The sequence below is a fragment of the Euprymna scolopes genome, chromosome 29 (genome assembly GCF_053919585.1).
Source record: "Euprymna scolopes isolate OS-2025 chromosome 29, ASM5391958v1, whole genome shotgun sequence".
In the NCBI taxonomy this organism is placed as follows: Eukaryota; Metazoa; Mollusca; class Cephalopoda; order Sepiida; family Sepiolidae; genus Euprymna; species Euprymna scolopes.
Window position 1 is genome coordinate 2,111,510 of NC_136510.1, and position 23,925 is coordinate 2,135,434.

The 23,925-nt window shown below is 34.1% G+C and overlaps 1 protein-coding gene across 4 annotated transcripts in view; it reads right to left on the reverse strand.

Annotated features, from left to right (window-relative positions):
* The window catches only part of LOC145252435 (protein Njmu-R1-like), a 97,211-nt gene that overhangs the window by 15,684 nt on the left and 57,602 nt on the right, over nucleotides 1-23,925 (reverse strand). For all 4 annotated transcript variants that reach the window (XR_013863597.1, XM_080111833.1, XM_080111832.1 and 1 more), the window contains 4 exons: nucleotides 11,481-11,600; nucleotides 4,755-4,819; nucleotides 2,718-2,932; nucleotides 843-943 (listed from right to left, as the gene is read on the reverse strand). Coding sequence is in view for 3 of the 4 variants with exons in the window: in XM_080111833.1 (XP_079967959.1) it covers nucleotides 843-943; nucleotides 2,718-2,932; nucleotides 4,755-4,819; nucleotides 11,481-11,600 (501 nt within the window). In the remaining variant the exon portion in view is untranslated. The remainder of the gene's footprint in view (nucleotides 1-842; nucleotides 944-2,717; nucleotides 2,933-4,754; nucleotides 4,820-11,480; nucleotides 11,601-23,925) is intronic.

Below are 23,925 nucleotides of genomic sequence, written 5' to 3' on the forward strand. Positions count from 1 at the left end.
CCTTGGCAACGGATTTAATGTAGGTGTTCCATTTCAGATCAGGAGTAAAGGTCAAGCCCAGAAGCTTGTCAAAACATGAGGCCTCCCCAAGATGAGAGCCATTCATTTCAATTAATGCCAGATGGGGATCAGAGCGTTGATGATGCAAAGATAAAAGTTTGGTTTTAGATGCATTAAAAGTAACCAGCCACCTGTTTTAGATGCATTAAAAGTAACCAGCCACCTCAAGATCAGAGGAGAGAGAGAATCAAAGAGAACTTGGTCGTTTACGGTCTTATATGCTACTATAGATAGTAGTGTCATCAGCATAGATGTCTACGAATGATGTAAGAATGTGATTTGGAAGATCATTAATATAGATCAGGAATATTATTTTTACATCCGGCATTAAACAGGGCTCTTCATTGTAACCAATAGTTTTGGAGCCTATTAATTTATGGAGAAGATTATGAATGATTTGCACACATGGCATCTCAAATGATCAGACCATGCACAACATGCTATTTCTCGCATCAACTCCGTTACATATTAGAACATTCCAGGCATTAAGGAGCGTGATCGACCAGGAAAAACCTGGCTTGAGCGTGTAAGTGATTCAATGGTAACCAGACCATATTGCTTGGATATCGGATGGCATAGAAAGTAGACGTAAAATGTCGCCTGGTGTTGCCCACCTGAACGAGTTTAGAACACTTGCAAAAACAGATGAAGAAAACATGTTTATTCGTGGTGGCAGCAGGCTTACTATTACTCCTACCCCCACCTAACCCTAACCTTAACCCTAACCCCCACTGTCCATGATATTCAACATGCCAAAGGTTCTTCGAGTCAAATTTGCTTACCTGTAATTTATACGAATCAATCGTGACTTTTAAGTAGACTGCATTGTGTCGGTCATTATTGACCATTTTGTCGGCCCAATCTTCGCAGAATTTGCAACTCGCTGAAAGATTAAAAGAGAAAAAACAGAAAAGGAAACTTTCATTTATTAAAAAAAAAAAAAAAAAAATGTGGAAGATACAACTTTCGATATCAATTCGTGGTGGGCATAATCATGTTGACACACCGGTTCTTGTACGATCACTGATGTTAAGCAACGTTGAGCCTGGTTAGTACTAGGTGGATAACTATTTGGGAATTCTAGGCGCTGTATGTGCTCTCCGCTTATCTTGGCATTTGTTTCCAGTCATTCTGAACTCACACACACACACACACACACACACACACACACACACACACACACACACACACACACAATGATTGCTTTCTTCACAACAGAAAAAACAAAAAGGCAGAATTCTCTCAATATTTAAAAAAACAAAAATAATGAAAAATTTGTATGCTGTACATGCATGTCACAAAACAAAAATATCATATTCCAAAAATCACATAAATTGATCAAGTAGTTTTATTTTTTAAATGAGAATCATTTTTAAACGATTATGGGAATTCATAGGCATTACAACATAAATCTAGTAATTATTGTTGCTGGATTTTTTTTTCAAAATGGTGGACGAGACAATCACTTTTTGGATACTCATAAAATTTGATTTTCTTTATAAAAATAAAACTACTTGATCAACTTATGAGATTTTTGGAATATGATATTTCTGTTTTGTCACTTGTACATACAACATACAGATTTTTCTGTATTTTTGTTTCTTAATATTAGAAAATTCTGGACCAGAACAGAATACTCCATCCAAATTTCTGCCTGCCAGAGAATGTTGTGACAATGTTTACGATATCCAGATTAAAATATTCAAATTGAAAATATCCTCAATCTTTATATAGAATTTGTTGCATTTTTTTTGACTAATAAATTAAAAATTTTTGTCTGTCAACCAACTTTAAGTGATTGGATCAGTTTGATTGACTGGGTGTTTTACGGCATATCAACACCTTTTAATACGGAATCCAATCATTTTGACAAAAAAAGATGGTATAATCCAAGTTCTTCAAATATTTATTCATGGTGTCTAGTTTGGTTGCTTTGTAGAAGAAAATTGTTTTTGTTTTTGACTTTTCAGAACATGATTGAGTTTTGCAAAAGAAAAAAAACAAAAACAATATTTGATGCATTTTAAATCAGGAGGCCAGTATCCTCAGATTTTTTTAATACTTGAGACAATGCATGCCAACTGTACTTAACATTAGGTTTTTAATGAGGATCGGTTATTCGTATTATTTCAATTCTTTGGACTACTGTTCTCATCTTGAGTGCGATTTTCAGGTTTCAGGTAATGAAACATTGAGTTTGACAAGATACACCTGAGAAAAGTCGGAGATTACATCGACCGAAATGTTGTGAAAATGAAACTCAAGATGAGGACAGTAGTCCGAAGAATCCAAATAATGTACTTAACATGTTCTCGGATTGACACAATTAATGCACTACTTTCCAAAAATGTTCATTAATTTTTAAAAACCAAAATTTATTTAAAAGAAAAAAAAAAACAAAAAAAACAAAAAGACTAAAATAAAAATTATTTAAAAAAGACAAATAAATAAATAAAAAAAAAAAATTATGCACTAATTTTCAAAAGTATTCATTAATTTTTTAAAAACCAAAATTTATTTAAGAAAATGAAGACTGAAATAAATAAAAAAAAAAAATAAATAAATTGCTTGAGGTAAATAAATAAATGAATGAAAAAAAAAAAACCTCATAAACTGTTTTCAGATTTTGACAAAAGAAAAGAATGAGTTCCACTTACTGTCGGGTGCAAAATGAAATTTGTCGTCTGGTTCCAGCGTCAACGAGATGCTTCCGCTACCATCTTGTCTGATTTTATTTGAGCTTTTATCGATTTCTGTAGAAACAATAGTCGGCTGGATATCCAATGTCTGCCAACTGTCAGAACTCGTCGACATGACGTTGTTGGGCGGATGGAAAGTTTCAAAACCTTCTAACGTGCAACTACGCACAAACCTGCAGAAAAACAAAAACAGTAAACACTAGAATTAAATAATTAAAAAAAATGTTGTCAATTTTTAGGTGTAGCTTTTTCTAACTTGGCAAGCTGCATGGAATTTCAAACGGAACCCTTTATTTAATCGATGGGGAGTAGCATGTTCTTGTTCTATCAGACATGACTGGTTAGAAGTCCCAAGTAACACACAATTTTTTAGTGTCACCTGCACTGAAGATTGAACCTTAAACCTCATTGAGCAAAACATAACAGCATTAGATATCAAGAGGAGATGGACAGTTTAAGAGAAACACTGCCCTAAAACAACTATCCAGAGAGCATGACAACAGCTCCAAGAAATCTGAATCAAGCTACAACCGGCATAAATATAGCATGCTGTGTCACCAAAAGTCACATGACCTGCCAACATCACAGGTGTAGTGCTAAAGTCAAAGGCATGGCCCTATTATTGATTGTTATTTTCTGTTTCAATTCTCAAAGAAATTGCTGTGGGATTTGTAAAACTGGTCCAAAAGTAACTTTATTTTATTTTCCAAAAGATAAAAAATTATTTTACATTTGGACACATGAAATTAAAAGTATTTTTTGGCTGGGAAAAAACTGAAGTTTTATATTTGTTGAAAGTGTATTTAATTACTAACACACACGTGACTTAATTTTTAAGCAAAAAATGCAACCACTTTCAAATAATTTTTAAATGAGATTTTTTTCTTGATAATACATCAAGCAATATTGAATAATTTCTTTTCTCTGTATATATTTTTTTTTTTATTTTCTTATACTAGAATTGTTTACAAAGACCTGTTGTGCAAAAAAAAAAAAAAAAAAAAAAAATTAATGTCTATAACTTCATAATGGAGCCCCGAGTTTGCCAAAATATTTGAGTTTTTTAAAAGTTAAAAAAAAAAAAAAAAAGTAAAAATAAAAAAAAAAGCACTAATTTACAACAGATCTAACAAAAATTGATACTTGTACAGTTTAATCAAGACATTAAAAAAAATGAAAATATTGAAAAAGTTATATTGTACATATCCATTTTGGACTGAAGTTCTCGGAAAAAAAAAAATCATTTAATTTGATCGAGTAGTTTTTGTTTTACAGCGAAAAAAACAATTTGTTATGATACCGGTCAAAAAGGTAGCCATGTTTCGATTTTCAGGAAAAAAAGCTATGATTTAAGATGGGGATGGTGTCGGCGCTTTAGACAGAGTTATCTCCCCGTGGCGTGTTCTAAAAGATCCAAACATGGCCACCCTGAGGAGCTCTCATAAAGACGTGTTTTCTCTGCTTTAAAAAAAAAAAAAAAAAAAAAAAAAAAAAAAAAAAATCAAATTAAGTGTAATTTTTTTCAGAGATCTTCTGTTCAAAACGGATATGTACAATATAACCTTTTTTTCAATATTTTCATTTTTTTTTATGTCTTGATTAAACTGTACACGTATCAATTTTTGTTAGATCTTTTGTAAATTATGGCCTCATTTTTTATTATTATTTTTTTTTTTACTTTTTGTAGCAAACAAATTTTTCTTTTATGGATTAATAGATGAAAACAATAAAAATCAAATAAATAATATAAACTATTTTTGAAAACAAATTTGATACTAAATTTTTTTTATAGACGAAAATAAAAATCAAGTATGAATAATATGAACCATTTTTTGAAAACAAATTTTATACTAAACCCTAACCCTAACCCAAAAATTAAAGTAAAAAGATTCCAAAACGACACCATGTAATTATACGTAATAATTTATAAACTTTTTTTAATTACATTTTTTGTCAGCAAGACAAAATATCCAGAAAGTTTGCGTAATTACTCACTTCCGAATATCTTTCTGGAATTGTTCAGTTCCACCATTTATTTCAAGCTGAGCACCAACCAAAGCCTAAAAAAAAAAAAAAATCTTTTGAGTCGAAAAAAGAAAATCCAATGATTTTCATGATTTTCAACACATTTAATGTCAGATTTTAGAAATATATCGCAGTCAAAAAAAATTTTTTTTATTGCATTTTCACCCCAAACCCCAACCAAGGCACAGTGCCACTTTGATGTAGGGGGATACTATCTGGGACATAATTTGTAGGGGGTACTGTGTGGGGAGTTGGGCAGCAAGATGCCCAGTTTTAAGGAGAATGAATGAGACAGATGTGGGACCAGTGTTCATTGCCCTAGTCAGGAAATAAAGCTAAACACTGAACGTATGGAAGTATGAAAGCCAGGCGATTGGCAGAGCCTACCTACTCCTTAAGGAGTTTAGGTTTGCAAACCTAAACTCCTTAAGCAGTTTAGGTTTGCAAACCGGTGATTTGATAGAGTTACCAGCTATAGGGAGGTTGTCAACCAGGACTGAGGAAGCTTCCCTCCCCTGTTTGGTGCCAAGGTGTATGAGGTCAGTGGCACAGGTTTAACATTGGAGTTTTTCTTCTCCTAGATGGATGACCTGTTGAGATCTACAGGTCCATCAGCATCAAGAGGGTTAACCCTGTGCCTGGTTTCAAGGCCAGGTATTTCTATGCTAGGCTAGTTAGGATTAATCGAGTTAGTATCAAATAAGATTAAGATTGGAAGATGTAGATATTCATGTTATGAGTGGAAGGTTTAGGGGTATGTACAAGTATGGGGTGTAGGTTAAATGGTGAAGCTAAAAGAAGATTAAATATGGTTTCTGGATTAATAAGTACACTGGAAAAAAGTATAGTATAAGGAGTTAGGGTGCGCTTCAAAATGAGCTTCAAATTTTAGTTTTCATGTCGAGATAATCATCAATACTTTTGTTCATCTAAAGGAAAGAAAAATAGGGAGTTTCTACTTAATATAACTTTAGGTATAAGTTCAAATTATGGCTAATAAGAATCAATCTTCTAAATAATCTATAGAGTATAGGTATATATTATAAATAATGAAGGTCTACAAATATAGATTAGTATAGATATTTAGTATTGATTTTTTTAATTTTTGCCACCTAAGATTAAAAACCGGAAAATAAATTCCTTCTTCCACGGCACGTGCAAAGTATATGATTTTATAACAGCTTGGAGAGAAGGGCAATTGGTTTTTGTCTAGTTGGAGCAAATAAGAGAAAAAAAAAAGGGGAGGAAGGAGAGGAAAAGAGAGGGGAAGAAAAACGGATTCCAAAAATGTCAGTCATGGAATCTTTAATAAAATTCACAATCTTTCTGCAAAAAATCAAATTTGGTACAAATAAACTTCAATCTATGACTGACTTGTCCACCAAGTTTTAATCATAAATATCCAACAATCTTTGTTTTATTGTTATGTAATGACAGATAGGATCGTTACATCAAGAATAGCATATTAGTATACATTAAGATGAACAGGAGTTAGGATCGTAAGGATTTATGTTTGTCATGGAGACAGAATATATTTTATAAAGATGGAAAGTTTAATTTAAGTATATTCTGTAACAGCTTTATAATAACGGCCTAAACGATTCAATTGGACATGAGTCGCATGCAAGCAACACCATTTGCTCAGTTTTGCAAGAAACAAATAGTAAATGGGAGGGGGGTCATGGTTTGTTGTCTTAGTCAGGAAGTATGGCACAGAGTGTCTCAAGCAAACCTCTGATATTGTAACTGTGCAGCCGGCCAATTCGACAAACAATTAGTATGGAAGCTAGGTGATAGGCAGAGCTCATCTTTTAACGCTATTATTTAAAGACTGTAGAATTGATGTCACCAGCTCTGGGAAGGTTGTTGATTAACTGAGGAGGCCCCCTCCCTAGTGTTTCGGCGCAGTGACATGGATCGAAAACATAGGCCTATAACAAGGCCAACCCTCTCCCAGATGAAGGACATGACAAATTCTACAAATCCATCACTCCAAAAGAGGTAACCATGCGCCGAGGATCAATACCAGGTTTCTCAGCGCCTTCCTATGGCTGGGAACATAATAAGTATCATATTTAAATAAAGCTTTGCCCTCTTCTAAATAAATTAGCATAAAACTATTTACAGATTAGCCTCTTAGAAGTGCTATCAATTACGCATGACGAAAAGATGATTCAGGTTTTAGTAATAGGTTTTAAAATAAGGGAAAAAGATGGTTAAAATATGACTGAATAAATGTAGGAAAAATAAAATAAATACAAAGAGAAAATAGTGTTAAATTTATTAATGGTTTTATATAAAATAAACAGATAATATTTACTTAGCTTTATTCATGGTTTCGAGACTCACGTGGTCACTTTTGCCACCAACGTTCAAACGCCAACTTACTTAGAAAGAGCACTGAAAGGGGGGGGGTACTTAGGGATTAAGGTATTTTTTGGGGGTCACTCCGTAAGGAGTGTTTTCTTTCCTTCTTTTTTTAGAGGTCCTTGTCAGTTTCTGTTCGCATGTACACTTTTTATTACCATTTTTTTTTTCTTTTGTAGATATTCGGTTTTATATATTTTTTTGTAGACATTTGGTGTTCTCTGTTTGGCATGATGGCTTTAAGAAATTGACTTCTAAAACCTGACCTATCTCTTGCCAGGTTTTTATCCTTGAGCGGCCTTTAGCCCTTAATAAGTGGTTACACTTTAGTAAAAGAAAAACAACTTTCTTTAAAGTCCATTTTAATCATTTCTCTTCACCTATGAACTGTTTTACATTTCTTTAAAGTCTATTTTTATCATTTCTCTTCACCTATGAACTGTTTTACATTTCTTTAAAGTCCATTTTAATCATTTCTCTTCACCTATGAACTGTTTTACATTTCTTTAAAGTCCATTTTAATCATTTCTCTTCACCTATGAACTGTTTTACATTTCTTTAAAGTCCATTTTTATCATTTCTCTTCACCTATGAACTGTTTTACATTTCTTTAAAGTCCATTTTAATCATTTCTCTTCACATATGAACTGTTTTACATTTCTTTAAAGTCCATTTTAATCATTTCTCTTCACCTATGAACTGTTTTACATTTCTTTAAAGTCCATTTTAATCATTTCTCTTCACCTATGAACTGTTTTACATTTCTTTAAAGTCCATTTTAATCATTTCTCTTCACCTATGAACTGTTTTACATTTCTTTAAAGTCCACTGTAATCATTTCTCTTCACCTATGAACTGTTTTACATTTCTTTAAAGTCCATTTTTATCATTTCTCTTCACCTATGAACTGTTTTACATTTCTTTAAAGTCCATTTTTATCATTTCTCTTCACCTATGAACTGTTTTACATTTCTTTAAAGTCCATTTTTATCATTTCTCTTCACCTATGAACTGTTTTACATTTCTTTAAAGTCCATTTTTATCATTTCTCTTCACCTATGAACTGTTTTACATTTCTTTAAAGTCCATTTTTATCATTTCTCTTCACCTATGAACTGTTTTACATTTCTTTAAAGTCCATTTTAATCATTTCTCTTCACCTATGAACTGTTTTACATTTCTTTAAAGTCCATTTTTATCATTTCTCTTCACCTATGAACTGTTTTACATTTCTTTAAAGTCCATTTTTATCATTTCTCTTCACCTATGAACTGTTTTACATTTCTTTAAAGTCCATTTTTATCATTTCTCTTCACCTATAAACTGTTTTACATTTCTTTAAAGTCCATTTTTATCATTTCTCTTCACCTATGAACTGTTTTACATTTCTTTAAAGTCCATTTTTATCATTTCTCTTCACCTATGAACTGTTTTACATTTCTTTAAAGTCCATTTTTATCATTTCTCTTCACCTATGAACTGTTTTACATTTCTTTAAAGTCCATTTTTATCATTTCTCTTCACCTATGAACTGTTTTACATTTCTTTAAAGTCCATTTTTATCATTTCTCTTCACCTATGAACTGTTTTACATTTCTTTAAAGTCCATTTTAATCATTTCTCTTCACCTATGAACTGTTTTACATTTCTTTAAAGTCCATTTTTATCATTTCTCTTCACCTATGAACTGTTTTACATTTCTTTAAAGTCCATTTTTATCATTTCTCTTCACCTATGAACTGTTTTACATTTCTTTAAAGTCCATTTTTATCATTTCTCTTCACCTATGAACTGTTTTACATTTCTTTAAAGTCCATTTTTATCATTTCTCTTCACCTATGAACTGTTTTACATTTCTTTAAAGTCCATTTTTATCATTTCTCTTCACCTATGAACTGTTTTACATTTCTTTAAAGTCCATTTTTATCATTTCTCTTCACCTATGAACTGTTTTACATTTCTTTAAAGTCCATTTTTATCATTTCTCTTCACCTATGAACTGTTTTACATTTCTTTAAAGTCCATTTTTATCATTTCTCTTCACCTATGAACTGTTTTACATTTCTTTAAAGTCCATTTTTATCATTTCTCTTCACCTATGAACTGTTTTACATTTCTTTAAAGTCCATTTTTATCATTTCTCTTCACCTATGAACTGTTTTACATTTCTTTAAAGTCCATTTTTATCATTTCTCTTCACCTATGAACTGTTTTACATTTCTTTAAAGTCCATTTTTATCATTTCTCTTCACCTATGAACTGTTTTACATTTCTTTAAAGTCCATTTTTATCATTTCTCTTCACCTATGAACTGTTTTACATTTCTTTAAAGTCCATTTTTATCATTTCTCTTCACCTATGAACTGTTTTACATTTCTTTATATTTACTGACCAAAGAATCCTCATTCATTAAATATGGCAATGTTATCGATCTCCTGCTCTGCACAGATCTCTCTATACTGTCCACATTTAATCTTCCTACATATATATATATATATATATATATATATATATATATATATATACACAGACTTGTTTGGTGAGGAGGGCGGCTAGTCTCCCTGAAGGATTAAAAACAAGACCTTTCAAAGGGCGAATGAACCCTTTTTCAGGATTAACGGCCACCTAGCACCGTATATATTTGTGTGTATGTATATATGTGTTGGGGTGGAGAGGGCTCCCGTAAGCCGTGGTGAAAGCAACCTTTCTAGGAGAAGCAAATCTGATTTAAAAAAAACCATAAAGCGGGAGACCAGTACCCGCATTAAGCTGGTCTGCAGTTTAATTTGTTGCTGGCTATCTTGCTCTTGCTTGTTGCTGGATCTCAACATTTTGAACTGAGAGAGAGATTTAGCTGTCATACAAAGCTAAGACTCTGTAACATCATCTTTGTATAGATACTCCCTCAGGCATTTGGGGTCATGGACTTTAAGTGCCCCCCCCCCCCAAAAAAAATGTTTTGGTAGGTAAGTATAAGGATCAAACCCGAACCCTTGAGGCAAAGTTGGAAATTAAAGTGTAAAAAAAAAACGTGTGACGTTAACCATTGCTCCACCGTGAGATGCTAACAGAAACACGTTTGAATTTATTTAATTACTTGGATTTGGCAGGTGCCCGTTTTAATGAGGTCAAGTTTGACTGCAGGATAGCATTTCATTTACCGCTGAATGCTTTTTTTCCCCGCCAAGATGTTATAGGAAAAAGACTAACCCACATGCGGCGAGCGACAAATGTTGAATATTTATCTTCCTGAAATCGAGCAAATTAAATAGACAGGTGAGCTTCGTTGTTAACTCTGAGATATTACGATTTATATGTGATATAAAAAAAATTTTTAAAGTTGTGAAGCGACCGACCGCTTCTCTGAAAAAAGCCTTTTGTAGACATACAGAAAAAGCGAACAAACATACATATATTTTCGCTTTTATATTTATAGATATATATATATATAAAATTTTAGTCATTCAATACATTTATGAATTTATTTGCTCTATCTTGTATATCGAACAATTTTTATTTAGATGGGATAGTACTTATAGAATATTACTATCAATAATATTTTGTTAGACCTTTAATCACAGGTTTCCATACCAGTCGATTGTTTTATTCTGAAGTTATATATATATATATATATATGTAGGGTATTGTTTGAAAAAGATCAGCAGTTGCTGTAGAAAATCTTGAGTACAAAAGCTCAATGCGGAGCATAGCATACATAATGGTTAAAACTTAAAAATTGGTTAAAACCAATCTCATAATTTATTTCAACCCAATGCGAGTATCATCAACCAAGATGAACTAGTCAGGTCTGTAACTGACTTAAAAGTGTTTAACTTACAGCTGTTGTAATACATTTGTTGGAACAAGGAGGAAAGGAGGTGAAATAAGGTGAGGAGGAGAAATTAATTTGGTTTAGAAAATTTATTAAGTAGAAAAGGGAAGCAAGTCAGATGGGTGAGAGGAGAAGTTGACTAGAAAGAGGGATGTAGACATAAAGAGAATTAAATTCAAATCATTGGAGATATTTTAAGTAAGGTAACCCATAGAGTAAATGCGGTATTGTGGTGACTGCTGAAGTGAAAGTGATCAACAAATGGTAAAAGAATGAAAGGAAAAAACGGACGAATCAGTCAAAATGTTTCCGGTTAAAACTAGGATAGTTTGAACCTCTATCATGCAGTCAACTCAACAACCATGGGGAAAAAGAATTAAACTATTTAAGTCTATACAAGCGGACATATTTTAGACGGCTGTCATAACAGGGTTCAATGATTCAGACAGAACTACAAACAGGAAAAAGCAACAACAGAGTTGGACAGCAAAACTCACACAATAAATCAAGTAGTGAACACGAGTGTTTAAGACGTCTAAACACCTGCACAGGTAATCCATAGCCACAACTGGCCAAGCTTGCAGGTAAGTTTTGACACACGTGTCGATCCGGCTTAACTGAAAAGAACAAATGAACAATAAAAATAGATTTTAATTGAAAACAATAAATCTAAAATGACGTTAAGAAGAAATAAAAAAAAAAGCATTTGAGAAAATGTTTGTCACGTTTAAAAAGTTGGGAGAAATTCTATTTTTTTTTATAGGGAAAGTGGGAAGGGAAGGGGAGGAAAAGAGGAGAGGATAGAAAGGGGGGGGGGGAAAGAGGAGAGGATAGAAAGGGGGGGGGAAAGAGGAGAGGATAGAAAGGAGGGGAAAGAGGAGAGGATAGAAAGGAGGGGAAAGAGAAGAGGATAGAAAGGGGGGGGAAAGAGAAGAGGATAGAAAGGGAGGGGGAAGAGAAGAGGATAGAAAGGGAGGGGGAAGAGAAGAGGATAGAAAGGGGGGGGAAAGAGAAGAGGATAGAAAGGGGGGGGAAAGAGAAGAGGATAGAAAGGGGGGGAAAGAGAAGAGGATAGAAAGGGGGGGAAAAGAGGAGAGGATAGAAAGGGGGGGAAAAGAGGAGAGGATAGAAAGGGGGAAAAAGAGGAGAGAGGAGAGAAGGGAAGGAAAAGAGAAGGGGAGGAAAAGAGGAGAGAAGGGAAGGAAAAGAGAGAAGGGGAGGAAAAGAGGAGAGAAGGGAAGGAAAAGAGGAGAGAAAAACAGAGAAGGGGAGGAGAAGGGGAGGAAAACAGAAGGGAGGAAAAGAGAGGAAAACAGAGCAAAAGAGAGGAAAACAGAGCAAAAGAGAGAAAAACAGAAGGAGAGAAAGGGGGAGAAAGGGGGAGAAAAAGAGAGAAGGGGAGAAAGGGGGAGAAAAAGAGAGAAGGGGAGAAAGGGGGAGAAAAAGAGAGAAGGGGAGAAAGGGGGAGAAAAAGAGAGAAGGGGAGAAAGGGGGAGAAAAAGAGAGAAGGGGAGAAAAAGAGAGAAGGGGAGAAAGGGGGAGAAAAAGAGAGAAGGGGAGAAAGGGGGAGAAAAAGAGAGAAGGGGAGAAAGGGGGAGAAAAAGAGAGAAGGGGAGAAAGGGGGAGAAAAAGAGAGAAGGGGAGAAAGGGGGAGAAAAAGAGAGAAGGGGAGAAAGGGGGAGAAAAAGAGAGAAGGGGAGACAGGGGGAGAAAAAGAGAGAAGGGGAGAAAGGGGGAGAAAAAGAGAGAAGGGGAGAAAGGGGGAGAAAAAGAGAGAAGGGGAGAAAGGGGGAGAAAAAGAGAGAAGGGGAGAAAGGGGGAGAAAAAGAGAGAAGGGGAGAAAGGGGGAGAAAAAGAGAGAAGGGGAGAAAGGGGGAGAAAAAGAGAGAAGGGGAGAAAGGGGGAGAAAAAGAGAGAAGGGGAGAAAGGGAAGGAAAACAGAGAAGGGGAGAAAGGGAAGGAAAACAGAGAAGGGGAGAAAGGGAAGGAAAACAGAGAAGGGGAGAAAGGGAAGGAAAACAGAGAAGGGGAGAAAGGGAAGGAAAACAGAGAAGGGGAGAAAGGGAAGGAAAACAGAGAAGGGGAGAAAGGGAAGGAAAACAGAGAAGGGGAGAAAGGGAAGGAAAACAGAGAAGGGGAGAAAGGGAAGGAAAACAGAGAAGGGGAGAAAGGGAAGGAAAACAGAGAAGGGGAGAAAGGGAAGGAAAACAGAGAAGGGGAGAAAGGGAAGGAAAACAGAGAAGGGGAGAAAGGGAAGGAAAACAGAGAAGGGGAGAAAGGGAAGGAAAACAGAGAAGGGGAGAAAGGGAAGGAAAACAGAGAAGGGGAGAAAGGGAAGGAAAACAGAGAAGGGGAGAAAGGGAAGGAAAACAGAGAAGGAGAGAAAGGGAAGGAAAACAGAAGGGGAGAAAGGGGAAGGAAAACAGAAGGGGAGAAAGGGGGAGGAAAACAGAAGGGGAGAAAGGGGGAGGAAAACAGAAGGGGAGAAAGGGGGAGGAAAACAGAAGGGGAGAAAGGGGGAGGAAAACAGAAGGGGAGAAAGGGGGAGGAAAACAGAAGGGGAGAAAGGGGGAGGAAAACAGAAGGAGAGAAAGGGGGAGGAAAACAGAAGGAGAGAAAGGGGGAGGAAAACAGAAGGAGAGAAAGGGGGAGGAAAACAGAAGGAGAGAAAGGGGGAGGAACAGAGAAGGGGAGAAAGAGGGAGGAACAGAGAAGGGGAGAAAGGGGTGAGGAAAACAGAGAAGGGGAGAAAGGGGTGAGGAAAACAGAAGGGGAGAAAGGGGGAAGAAAACAGAAGGGGAGAAAGGGGGAAGAAAACAGAAGGGGAGAAAGGGGAAGAAAACAGAAGGGGAGAAAGGGGAAGAAAACAGAAGGGGACAAAGGGGGAAGAAAACAGAAGGGGACAAAGGGGGAAGAAAACAGAAGGGGACAAAGGGGGAAGAAAACAGAAGGGGACAAAGGGGGAAGAAAACAGAAGGGGACAAAGGGGGAAGAAAACAGAAGGGGACAAAGGGGGAAGAAAACAGAAGGGGACAAAGGGGGAAGAAAACAGAAGGGGACAAAGGGGGAAGAAAAGAGAAGGGGACAAAGGGGGAAGAAAAGAGAAGGGGAGAAAGGGGGAAGAAAAGAGAAGGGGAGAAAGGGGGAAGAAAAGAGAAGGGGAGAAAGGGGGAAGAAAAGAGAAGGGGAGAAAAACAGAGAAGGGGAGAAAGAAGAGGAAAACAGAGAAGGGAGAGAAAAACAGAAGAGGAGAAAGGGGGAGAAAAACAGAGAAGGGGAGAAAGGGGAGGAAAAAAGGGGAGAAAGGAGAGGAAAACAGAAGGGGAGGAAAACAGAGAAGGGGAGGAAAACAGAGAAGGGGAGGAAAAGAGAAGGGGAGGAAAAGAGAAGGGGAGGAAAAGAGAAGGGGAGGAAAAGAGAGGGGGAGGAAAAGAGAGGGGGAGGAAAAGAGAGGGGGAGGAAAAGAGAGGGGGAGAGTAAAAGAAATTTTAGAGGGGTGGAGAAAAAATGAGAGAGGAGAAGAAAAAAAAAAACACTCCAACATAATAAAACTGATTAAAAAAATGTCAGCCATGGAATCTTTAATAAAATTTACAATCTTTCTGCAATAAAATCAGATTTGGTGCAAATAAACTTCAATCTATGACTGACTTGTCCACCAAGTTTTAATCATAAATATCCAACAATCTTGTTTTATTGCTATGCAATGATAGACAGGATCGTCACATCAAAAAGATGCGTGATCTTGAATGGACTTCATACTCATTGGACTTTAACCCCCCCCCCTGCTCTAGTGATAAAAACAATTTTTTTTTTAATCACTGAACTAAAAGACCATCCCAGCCAAAAGTATTGGCAATTCTGCACGTCATATCCACGTGTGTTTATCATTGGATATGGTTACATTGCAGAGATGATTGGGAATTTCATTAACAATTCCACAGATGATTTTTTTTTAGAATCACGCTGAATTTATCTTTAAATTATTATTTACAAATCTTAAACTCGACACAAATGAATTTGTTTAAAATTAAAAAAAAAAAAATTTAAATAAGATTTTTTTAAAAACTCATTTTTACCTCAATGGACACTTGGATTGTAAGTGGGTTAGGATTAGGATCATGTCTCGTAGCAGACTGAGGGAGTTGAACAGTGAGATGTCTGCTCGGGTTAGATTTAACTTTTTGCATCTTAGTACAATATGGGGAAAAAGAAAACGGAGGGAACTCCAAAGTTCAGCAACCCGAGGGAAGAAATTATTTTCACGTATGATGAAATAAAACTGCACTCAAGTTGATACTTCTCACAATCAAGTGTTATCCAGTGAGAATAAATCATGCTAAGATGTCCATTGTTTGAAGCTGTCGTTTTCCTACATAAATAGCCTATCACCATTTTGTGTGTGTGTGTGCGAAGCTTTTCAATCATACCCTAACCAATTCAATGACTTGGAGATAATTTACTGTGAATGATGTTTTGACTGAGTGCATCAGTGGCATTCTTTCTGGTGTGATGAATATTTTGGCTGCAGCCATCGTCTTGCAAAGATAACTTAATCGTCATGATGATTAAGTCAGAGACTTGAAAAAAATTAAAATTAAAAATTTTTTTAAATGACTTTAATTGACTTACACCCGGCACTTTCTACAGCTATTTTATGTTTCCATGAAATATAAAAATTTTGAAACAATTCTGCAAGATGGCGCCATTGCTGATGATTTCTTGTAATACCAACACTGACGCTTCTGGAGGCCTCGTCATACTGCGTGGAGATTTTGGAGGTCATATCTTACCGCATGGATATTTTGGAGGCCACGTCACACCGCGTGGACATTTTGGAGGCCTCGTCACACCGTGTGGACATTTTGGAGGCCGTGTCACACCGTGTGGACATTTTGGAGGCCGTGTCACACCGTGTGGACATTTTGGAGGCCGTGTCACACCGTGTGGACATTTTGGAGGCAGTGTCACACTGCGTGGACATTTTGGAGGTTGCGTCACACTGCATGGACATTTTGGAGGCTGTATCACACTGCATGGACATTTTGGAGGCTGCGTCACACCGCGTGGAGATTTTGAAGGTCGCGTCACATAGTGTGAACATTTTAGGTCGCATTACGCCGCGTGGAGATTTTGGAGGCTGCATCACACTGTAGGGATTTTGGAGGCCGCGTTACACCGCGTGGAGATTTTGGAAACTGTGTCACTCCGTGTGGAGACACGATGTGTAAACAGCAAACCAGTCAAAATGTCTCAAAAATCGTTCAATGTTTTGTTATTGTAGAGGTTAATTTATAATGCTACAAAAGCCATATCAACTGCATGTCTTTGATGAGGAGTCTGGTCAACTTGTCGGTTGGCCTGGCAACTGCAGTTTTTATTATTTCCACATCTGCATCTTATTTTATATAAGAGTGCAGTTTTATTGGCGCAGTTACTACGTCCTACTTTCTGCTTGACAGCTCAACTACTCTCGGTTTCGTTTTTACAATCTTTTCTTTTTATGCTATTTCTTTGGTTTATTTACTTTTTGAAAAAGAGATGATATTCTCGAAATATTAAAGACATCCATTATCCTAGTTATTTCAAACAGTAAGTTCATATATACTGATTTGTATTTGTGATCGTTTTGGAAAATAAATAAATCTACAAAGAGTTAAAATCTACAAGACGTCCATTCGTTTGTTTTTTTTTTTCATCTGTCACATCAATCCAACAGTTTCCAACATTGCTTTAACTTTCTTATACTTTTACGTATTTATTTTTTTGTTTTTTTGTTTTTATTGAAGAGAAAGTCTTCATTTTCAACAATTTAGATTGCTTTTGTAATTTGAGTTAAAAAAAAAAAAAAAATTAAAATACTACTTCAAGGTCAAAATTGCTTTTGTAATTTGAGTTAAAAAAAAAAAAAAAAAAATTAAAATACTACTGCAAGGTCAAAAACTAGTCAATAACAACTGTTAAATGGAATAGATTCCGACTTAGAAAGCAACAATTCTTCCCTCTGTCGGGAACATCGCTCAAGGAATGCGAGGACTAAAAGACAAAATAATGGAAGCACGAGTAACAAAGTTGTTGAAAGTAAACTCAAAATTCACTTTCTATTCTCGAAGTTGCCATTCTTCATTATGCACAAGTGTCAACAATTGTACGAGATTCCTTTCAGTCTGTGATGAAGGGAGTTGCAATTTAAGGGTTTCTTAGTCTGAGACTTTGAAATTTTGAAGCCTTTTAATATTTTGAGGGTTGAAATTAGTTAAGAAAAGTCAAATATTATGGGGGTTTTTTGTGCTGTAAAATCTGTTATCAAAAATCCAAAACAGTAGTTGTGGCGAATAAATGATGAAAGCGAATACAAGAAATAGAAAATTTTGTTTTTCATTAAAAAATTGAATAAAATAAAAAAATAATAATGTCTACACATTTATAATTCAACAAAAATCAAAACTGCATCATTATATGACAATAAAAAATGGGAAAAGTATAAAATTATTGATGTGTTAAAAAAACTTGTAAATTAACTTTTTTAGATTTGGAGTGAATAAGTAACTAAAAAATGTGAAATTACTGGAGTTCATTTTTTAGTTTGAAAGTACAAAGTAAAATACATAAAATGAAATAAAAAGACAAAGAATTTGGACTTTTAAATTCCACCGATTTGTAAAAATACAAAAAATAATTTATACACATTAACAATATTCAATTTTTTTGTTTTTTAATAAAAATGGAAAAAATACAAATTTAAATTGTTTTAATTTGGAATAAAAAATTGACTAAAAAAAATCTAAAAAAAATTCTTTTTTAATCTGAAAGTTAAGTTCATTTTTTAGTTGGAAATTTAAAGTAAAATAAATAAAACGGGATAAAATGAGAACGAATTTGAATTTATAAATTCTTTCAATTTGTAAAAGTTGGGAGGGGAATAAATGGAAAGGAGAAAAATACAAAACTGATTAAACCACTTTTTTTTAGATGTTGATTGAAACGTGAAAAAATATTAGTTTTCATGCAAAACGATTTGCAATGAAGCCAATTAGTGAAATTTATTCTTTCATTAAAAATTAAAAAAAAAATAAACAATCAATCAAATAAAGAAATAATGAGTATCACCCCCACCCCCTCAAAGGTTATGGAAAAACAAACAATCTACATTATTTCATCATGCGTTTAAAAGCAAAAAAAAGGGGGAGGGTAGTTTGAGAATAATATTGTCGAAAATTGCAAAAACGAAGCGGGAGGTTTAGTAGGAGGTGATTCAAAATTGTTATTAGCAAAAATTTACAGTTTCAATATTTGCCACAAGGAGAAAAATTTGTTGAAAATAACAAAATTTGCTTTTTTTTTTTTTTTTAATCTAAAGTTTTTTTTTGTCTAAAACGCTTATTAGATAAGGAAATTATTTTTATTTCATAAAAAAAATAATATAACATGGTCAACAGTTTGCAACCACAAAAATAAAACTAAAAATATTCAAAATATTTCAAATACAGTTTTTACTTGCAATTAAGCATTTTCATAAGAGGCATTGTCTGTCCATATGCCATGCTGAAGCTTAAATTTTCATTTTTAATTGTGTCCAGGCATTTATATAAAAGGCTCTGTCCATCAATTGGTCTGTAAAACTTAAGTTTCAATTAGCATTTTGTTGTTGAATGCAAAGATTGAATAAACATACGCATTTGTTTAATTTAAAAAAAAAAAAAAAAAAAAAAAAAAAAAATCACTGTATTTGGAATATCCTGCACATTTAAAATATACAAATGATTGAAAAAATATCAAAAATTGTGCAATTTAAAAAAAAATGTAATTTTAAAATTAGGTTTCATATTTTTATGAAATAAAAGAGAAAAAAAAAAGTCTGAATTTATTTATTTGCAAACTTATCTTTATAGTTATTATTTCACCATGTTTCGGCCAACTCATCCTCTAGCCTTCTTCAGGTGATTAACCGTGACGGGGTAGGAATGCTGAGTCTCGTAACTGTATCCCCAGTAATTACTGCTTTCCATAGTTGTTGTTGTCTTACCACGTGTTTTGTATTTCTATCTCGTCATGGTTAATCGCTTGAAGAAGGCCAGAGGATGAGTTGGCAAAAACGTGGTGAAACAGAAACTATGAAGATGAGGATGACAGTCCGCAAATAAATTACTCATCTCAAAGGATTCCAATAAAAATTATATAAGTCTGAATTTTATTCAAAATTGTTTATGACTTGAAACACCCCTTCTCTATCAGACTTCTTTTAAAACAAAAATATTGAAATAAGTTTTGAACAAAATGTATTTCTCCATTTCCTGAACTGATTACTACAAAGACATTTTTGTTGTACAGAAACTATACTTATTTTTTTTATTGACTAAAATGTTACGATTTATCAAGGTTTAAAACCACTCAAGGATAAAAAAAAATGAATTATCGGCTGAATGATGAAGAATGTCATGAGAGGATTTAAAATGATGAATGGAAAAAACAAAGCTTAATCACTTCTAAGAATCGACCTAGTGACATATGGCCGAGTGGTCCTAGACGTTGTATCAAAGTTTACAGTTACCCAAAGGTGCTGAGTTCAATCCTGAACGAAGGCAGTGAAAAGTAACATTCAAAACAGAGAATCAGCAACTATGTCCCAGAGCCTAGCTGGAGTCCGAACACGGTACCCCCGTAATAATAATAAAGGGTTGGGTTCGAGACTCCTAACAAACGGTTCCCCAGTTCGATACAAAACACCTGATGAAGGCCGGTGGGTAAAACGGCCGAAACGTTGTGACTATAACAACCAAGATGAGGAAGTCAGTCCGACAATCTCAATCTTGAGCAGTATGTTTAAATATCTTTCAAAAATATTTCAATCGAGTCATCTTTTTGTCGAGAGGAAGAAGAGGTTGATTGACATAACGTTGCTGTTTAACAGGTCTGTACTTCACATCAAAATTCATTTATGCACAAATTCCAATTTGAAGGGAGGTATGAGCCCTCATTTCAAACAGTTTTGGGCAGTCTATAAATGGGGATCATATCAACCCTTATTCTGAAACAATACATTGAAGACAAACTGCTATTTTAAATGCATCCAGGGGGAATAGGGGTTCATACCATTCGCCAACAGTATTATTACATAGTGTAATAGATCAAACTAGATTTGAATTCAGCTTTCTGATCCCATTCTAAAAAATTCAATCTCAGTTCTAGTGGTGAATTCCATAAAGACTCAGGATCAGCTAGGCACCCTATTTCAGCGATGTGCAATTCCATATTCCTTCAGCTGATTAACATAGTCTCTTAGCTGTATTCATTGTACAAAGAGTCAGTTAAAACCAGTTTGTCGGCACGTATCATATCAAAATGTGTAAAAATGTGCCGAATCAAGAGTAGAATATGCAAAACATAACAAATGAACAAAGTTTAATAATTTTGTGCTAAATTTTTAAGTAAATTTGATTTTGGTTTTAATAATTCCTTTTATAAATAATTTTTTTTTTTTAATAAATAAAAAAATATTTATTTAATAAATTTTTTATTTCTTAAAAAATGTATTTATTTAAATAATGTTTTTAATAAATAAAATATCGATTATTTAAAAAAATGATTTAAATACTTTTTTTTACTAAATAATTTTTCAATAAATAATTCAAAGTGTTATATCTTTCGTGTTCGCCTATTGTACTCGTTTCGGCATTCACCCTGGAACAGTTGCACTAGCTCCAGCCAGAGAATTTATCATGTCCCAAATGAATGCTGACCAGACACAACAGTCCATTGAAGAAACAAAAACAAGAATTAGCCAATCTCGGTTCCAGCGACACAATCAGCTTGGCATCCTGTTTCACCGCACTGAACCATGTTTTCAGCTGGCCTCCACATCTTTTTTTTCCAACCCAATCAATGGCTTTGTGGATGAAATCATATGGCCGACGATAAAGAGCATGATAAAGAAAACGTCTTGTGAGGAAAACTTGTTGCATTGAAAATATATTGCAGCAAGAACGAACAGTAACATTCACAAATGCGAGTGTTAATCAAGAATGCTGGGATTTTCTGACACAAAAACATTAAGCAAACGAAACCACATCACAGATAATTCTGCATTGCTATGGTAAAAGACGTTTGAATATTACAAGGAAAAAATGACCACGTGAGATAGAAATGTTTTTACCTGTCAAAAATAAAAAAAAATTCTAGACATTCTAGTACAGGCACGTAAAACTCAAAGTCTCCTTAAAGCCATAGCAGTCGATTTGTATTGCTATGAAGTTGATAAATGATGAAGGCTGCAAAAGTTGAACATGACCAGCCCAGACTGACAGAGAAATTAATATTTTTTGACCAACGATTTTTAAAGCTCATTATTACCTGTAAAAATGGATTTTGAGCCTTCATTTTTATTTTTAAATAAAACCAGCAAAGATGAAAGTTTCAATAATAAAAAGTTAAAAAAAAAATATTCTTTAATTTTTTGAACAAAGGTTGTTAAAAAAATTAATGGATTTTATCACTAAATTCAAAAGTTCAAACTTTAAAAATCTAAATAAATTAAAAAAATACTTTTGTGATAAAATTAATGACTAATAAGTAACTCCATATTCAATTTACAAAAAATGTAATTAAATTCATCTTTCATAATTTTTTTAAAGTAATTCCATATTTAATTTACAAAAAATGTAATTAAATTCATCTTTCATAATTTTTTAAAAGTAACTCCATATTCAATTTACAAAAAATGTAATTAAATTCATCTTTCATAATTTTTTAAAAGTAACTCCATATTCAATTTACAAAAAATGTAATTAAATTCATCTTTCATAATTTTTTTAAAGTAACTCCATATTCAATTTACAAAAAATGTAATTAAATTCATCTTTCATAATTTTTTTAAAGTAACTCCATATTTAATTTACAAAAAATGTAATTAAATTCATCTTTCATAATTTTTTTAAAGTAACTCCATATTCAATTTACAAAAAATGTAATTAAATTCATCTTTCATAATTTTTTTAAAGTAACTCCATATTTAATTTACAAAAAATGTAATTAAATTCATCTTTCATAATTTTTTTAAAGCCCGAACCTTCGGGCGACAAATATCGAACAATTGGCTAAAAACATCAATTCCTTCCCCCTTAACTGGACACTTTTCTACAAGGAGGGGTCGCTTTTTTTGCCGATATTTTCGAAAGTCATTCTCTCTTTTCGATTGACTAGCCTTAATTTAAACCTTCGCTAGTTCCGGTTTGGCGATGGACGCAACAGCAAAAGCATTGATTTTTTTTTTCACATTCTTTTCTTCCTTCACGGTACGGGTTCAAGCCTGTCTGCCTACTACCACTGTTTTTTTTCCCCCTCAACACACGCCTCAAAACACCCGGCACCTAGGACAGTAGCACCCATATGATAAAAAAAATATTTTTAAACGTAAAAACTACACATTACAATATGGAAACTTAAGTTTATTCTAGTAATTAGGAGCACCCATACAAAAGAAAAAAAACATTTAGACTAAATTATTATTTTGCTTAGATGTGTTATTTTTTTTATAAGACTCGACTTGACTGAAAATGATCTCCCATTTCTACTATGCCGAAACGTACCAAACCTCATGTCAATGAGTTGCGTGAGAAAGGAAGACCATTTGTGCGGGCTGCAAGCATCTCTACGATGGGCAGCATGCAGCCCGTAGGTTGCGTGTTTGACATGCCTGTTCTAGCACGTACCCATTCTCTGGCAACAACTTGAATTTTCAATCTACAATACAAACATGTCAAAAATTTTCAACAAATGCAACAATATTTATAAATGATGGTAGTTACAAATCAAAAAAAAAATAAAGATAAGAAAAAAGTCAGCGTGTGGCAAATATTGAAAAATTGTAAACATGTTAGCAAAGGCATAGCACTTGTTATTTTCAGAATGAAAAATAATGGTTGTTAGACATGCAAAGTAAAGTACCAACGCTCCAGGAACACAACTTATACAATTTTTAAGGTGGCCTGTGTGGCTCATGAACTTCATAAACTATTAAATTAAATACCCCCCCTTTACCTCTCAACTCAAATGTTTGAAGAACAGATAAATAATTATTGAATCGAATATGTCTTAACATGTTTTATATAAACACATGAGTAATCACTTATCAAGGTTTAAAGGTTACTCAATATTTCTTATCCCCCATATATATATATATATATATATGGGCGGGGGGGGGGGGATATATATATATATATATATATATATGGGCGGGGGGGGGGGATATATATATATATGGGCGGGGGGATATATATATATATGGGCGGGGGGGGATATATATATATATGGGCGGGGGGGGGGGGGGAATATATATATTATAAATGTGGTCACATTTAAAACTAAATACACTAATTACTGGTTGGAGTTTCCTCAAGAGAAAAAAAACAAAAACATTTCTTAATCGTATTTAGTTTTTACACTCCATGCTTTATAATTGTCCCCCCCCCCTTCACTTATAATGAGGGGGGGGAACCTATTTTCAGTTGTATTTTATTTTTTTTTATAAAAAAAGCAAAACTTTATTTAAGTAGGTACTTATTATTTTTAAGAATTAAGTTAATAAATCCTAACTTCAGGCGGAGGCACAGAAATACCTAGTTAAGAACCAAACCTTTCAGTACTGACAGACCCATAGATCTCGTCAGGTTATCTGTCTAGAAAAAAGAGAACTGATGTTAAACCCGTGCTATTGACTTTGTACAGCATGGTATTAAACCACTGGGGGAGGGAGGCCTCCTTAGTTCTAGTGACTCCAGTAAATATAATTAAAGGATTCACGCAGAGGGATAATACCTTTCAGAGAGGGTCATTCGTGGCATCAACTTACCCCCAATCATGCAATGCTCCAGTTAGCAAAGGACCATAATACAGGTATAGTAGTGGCACACGTAGATGAGCCATCAAAAGATTTAAATGACAGGA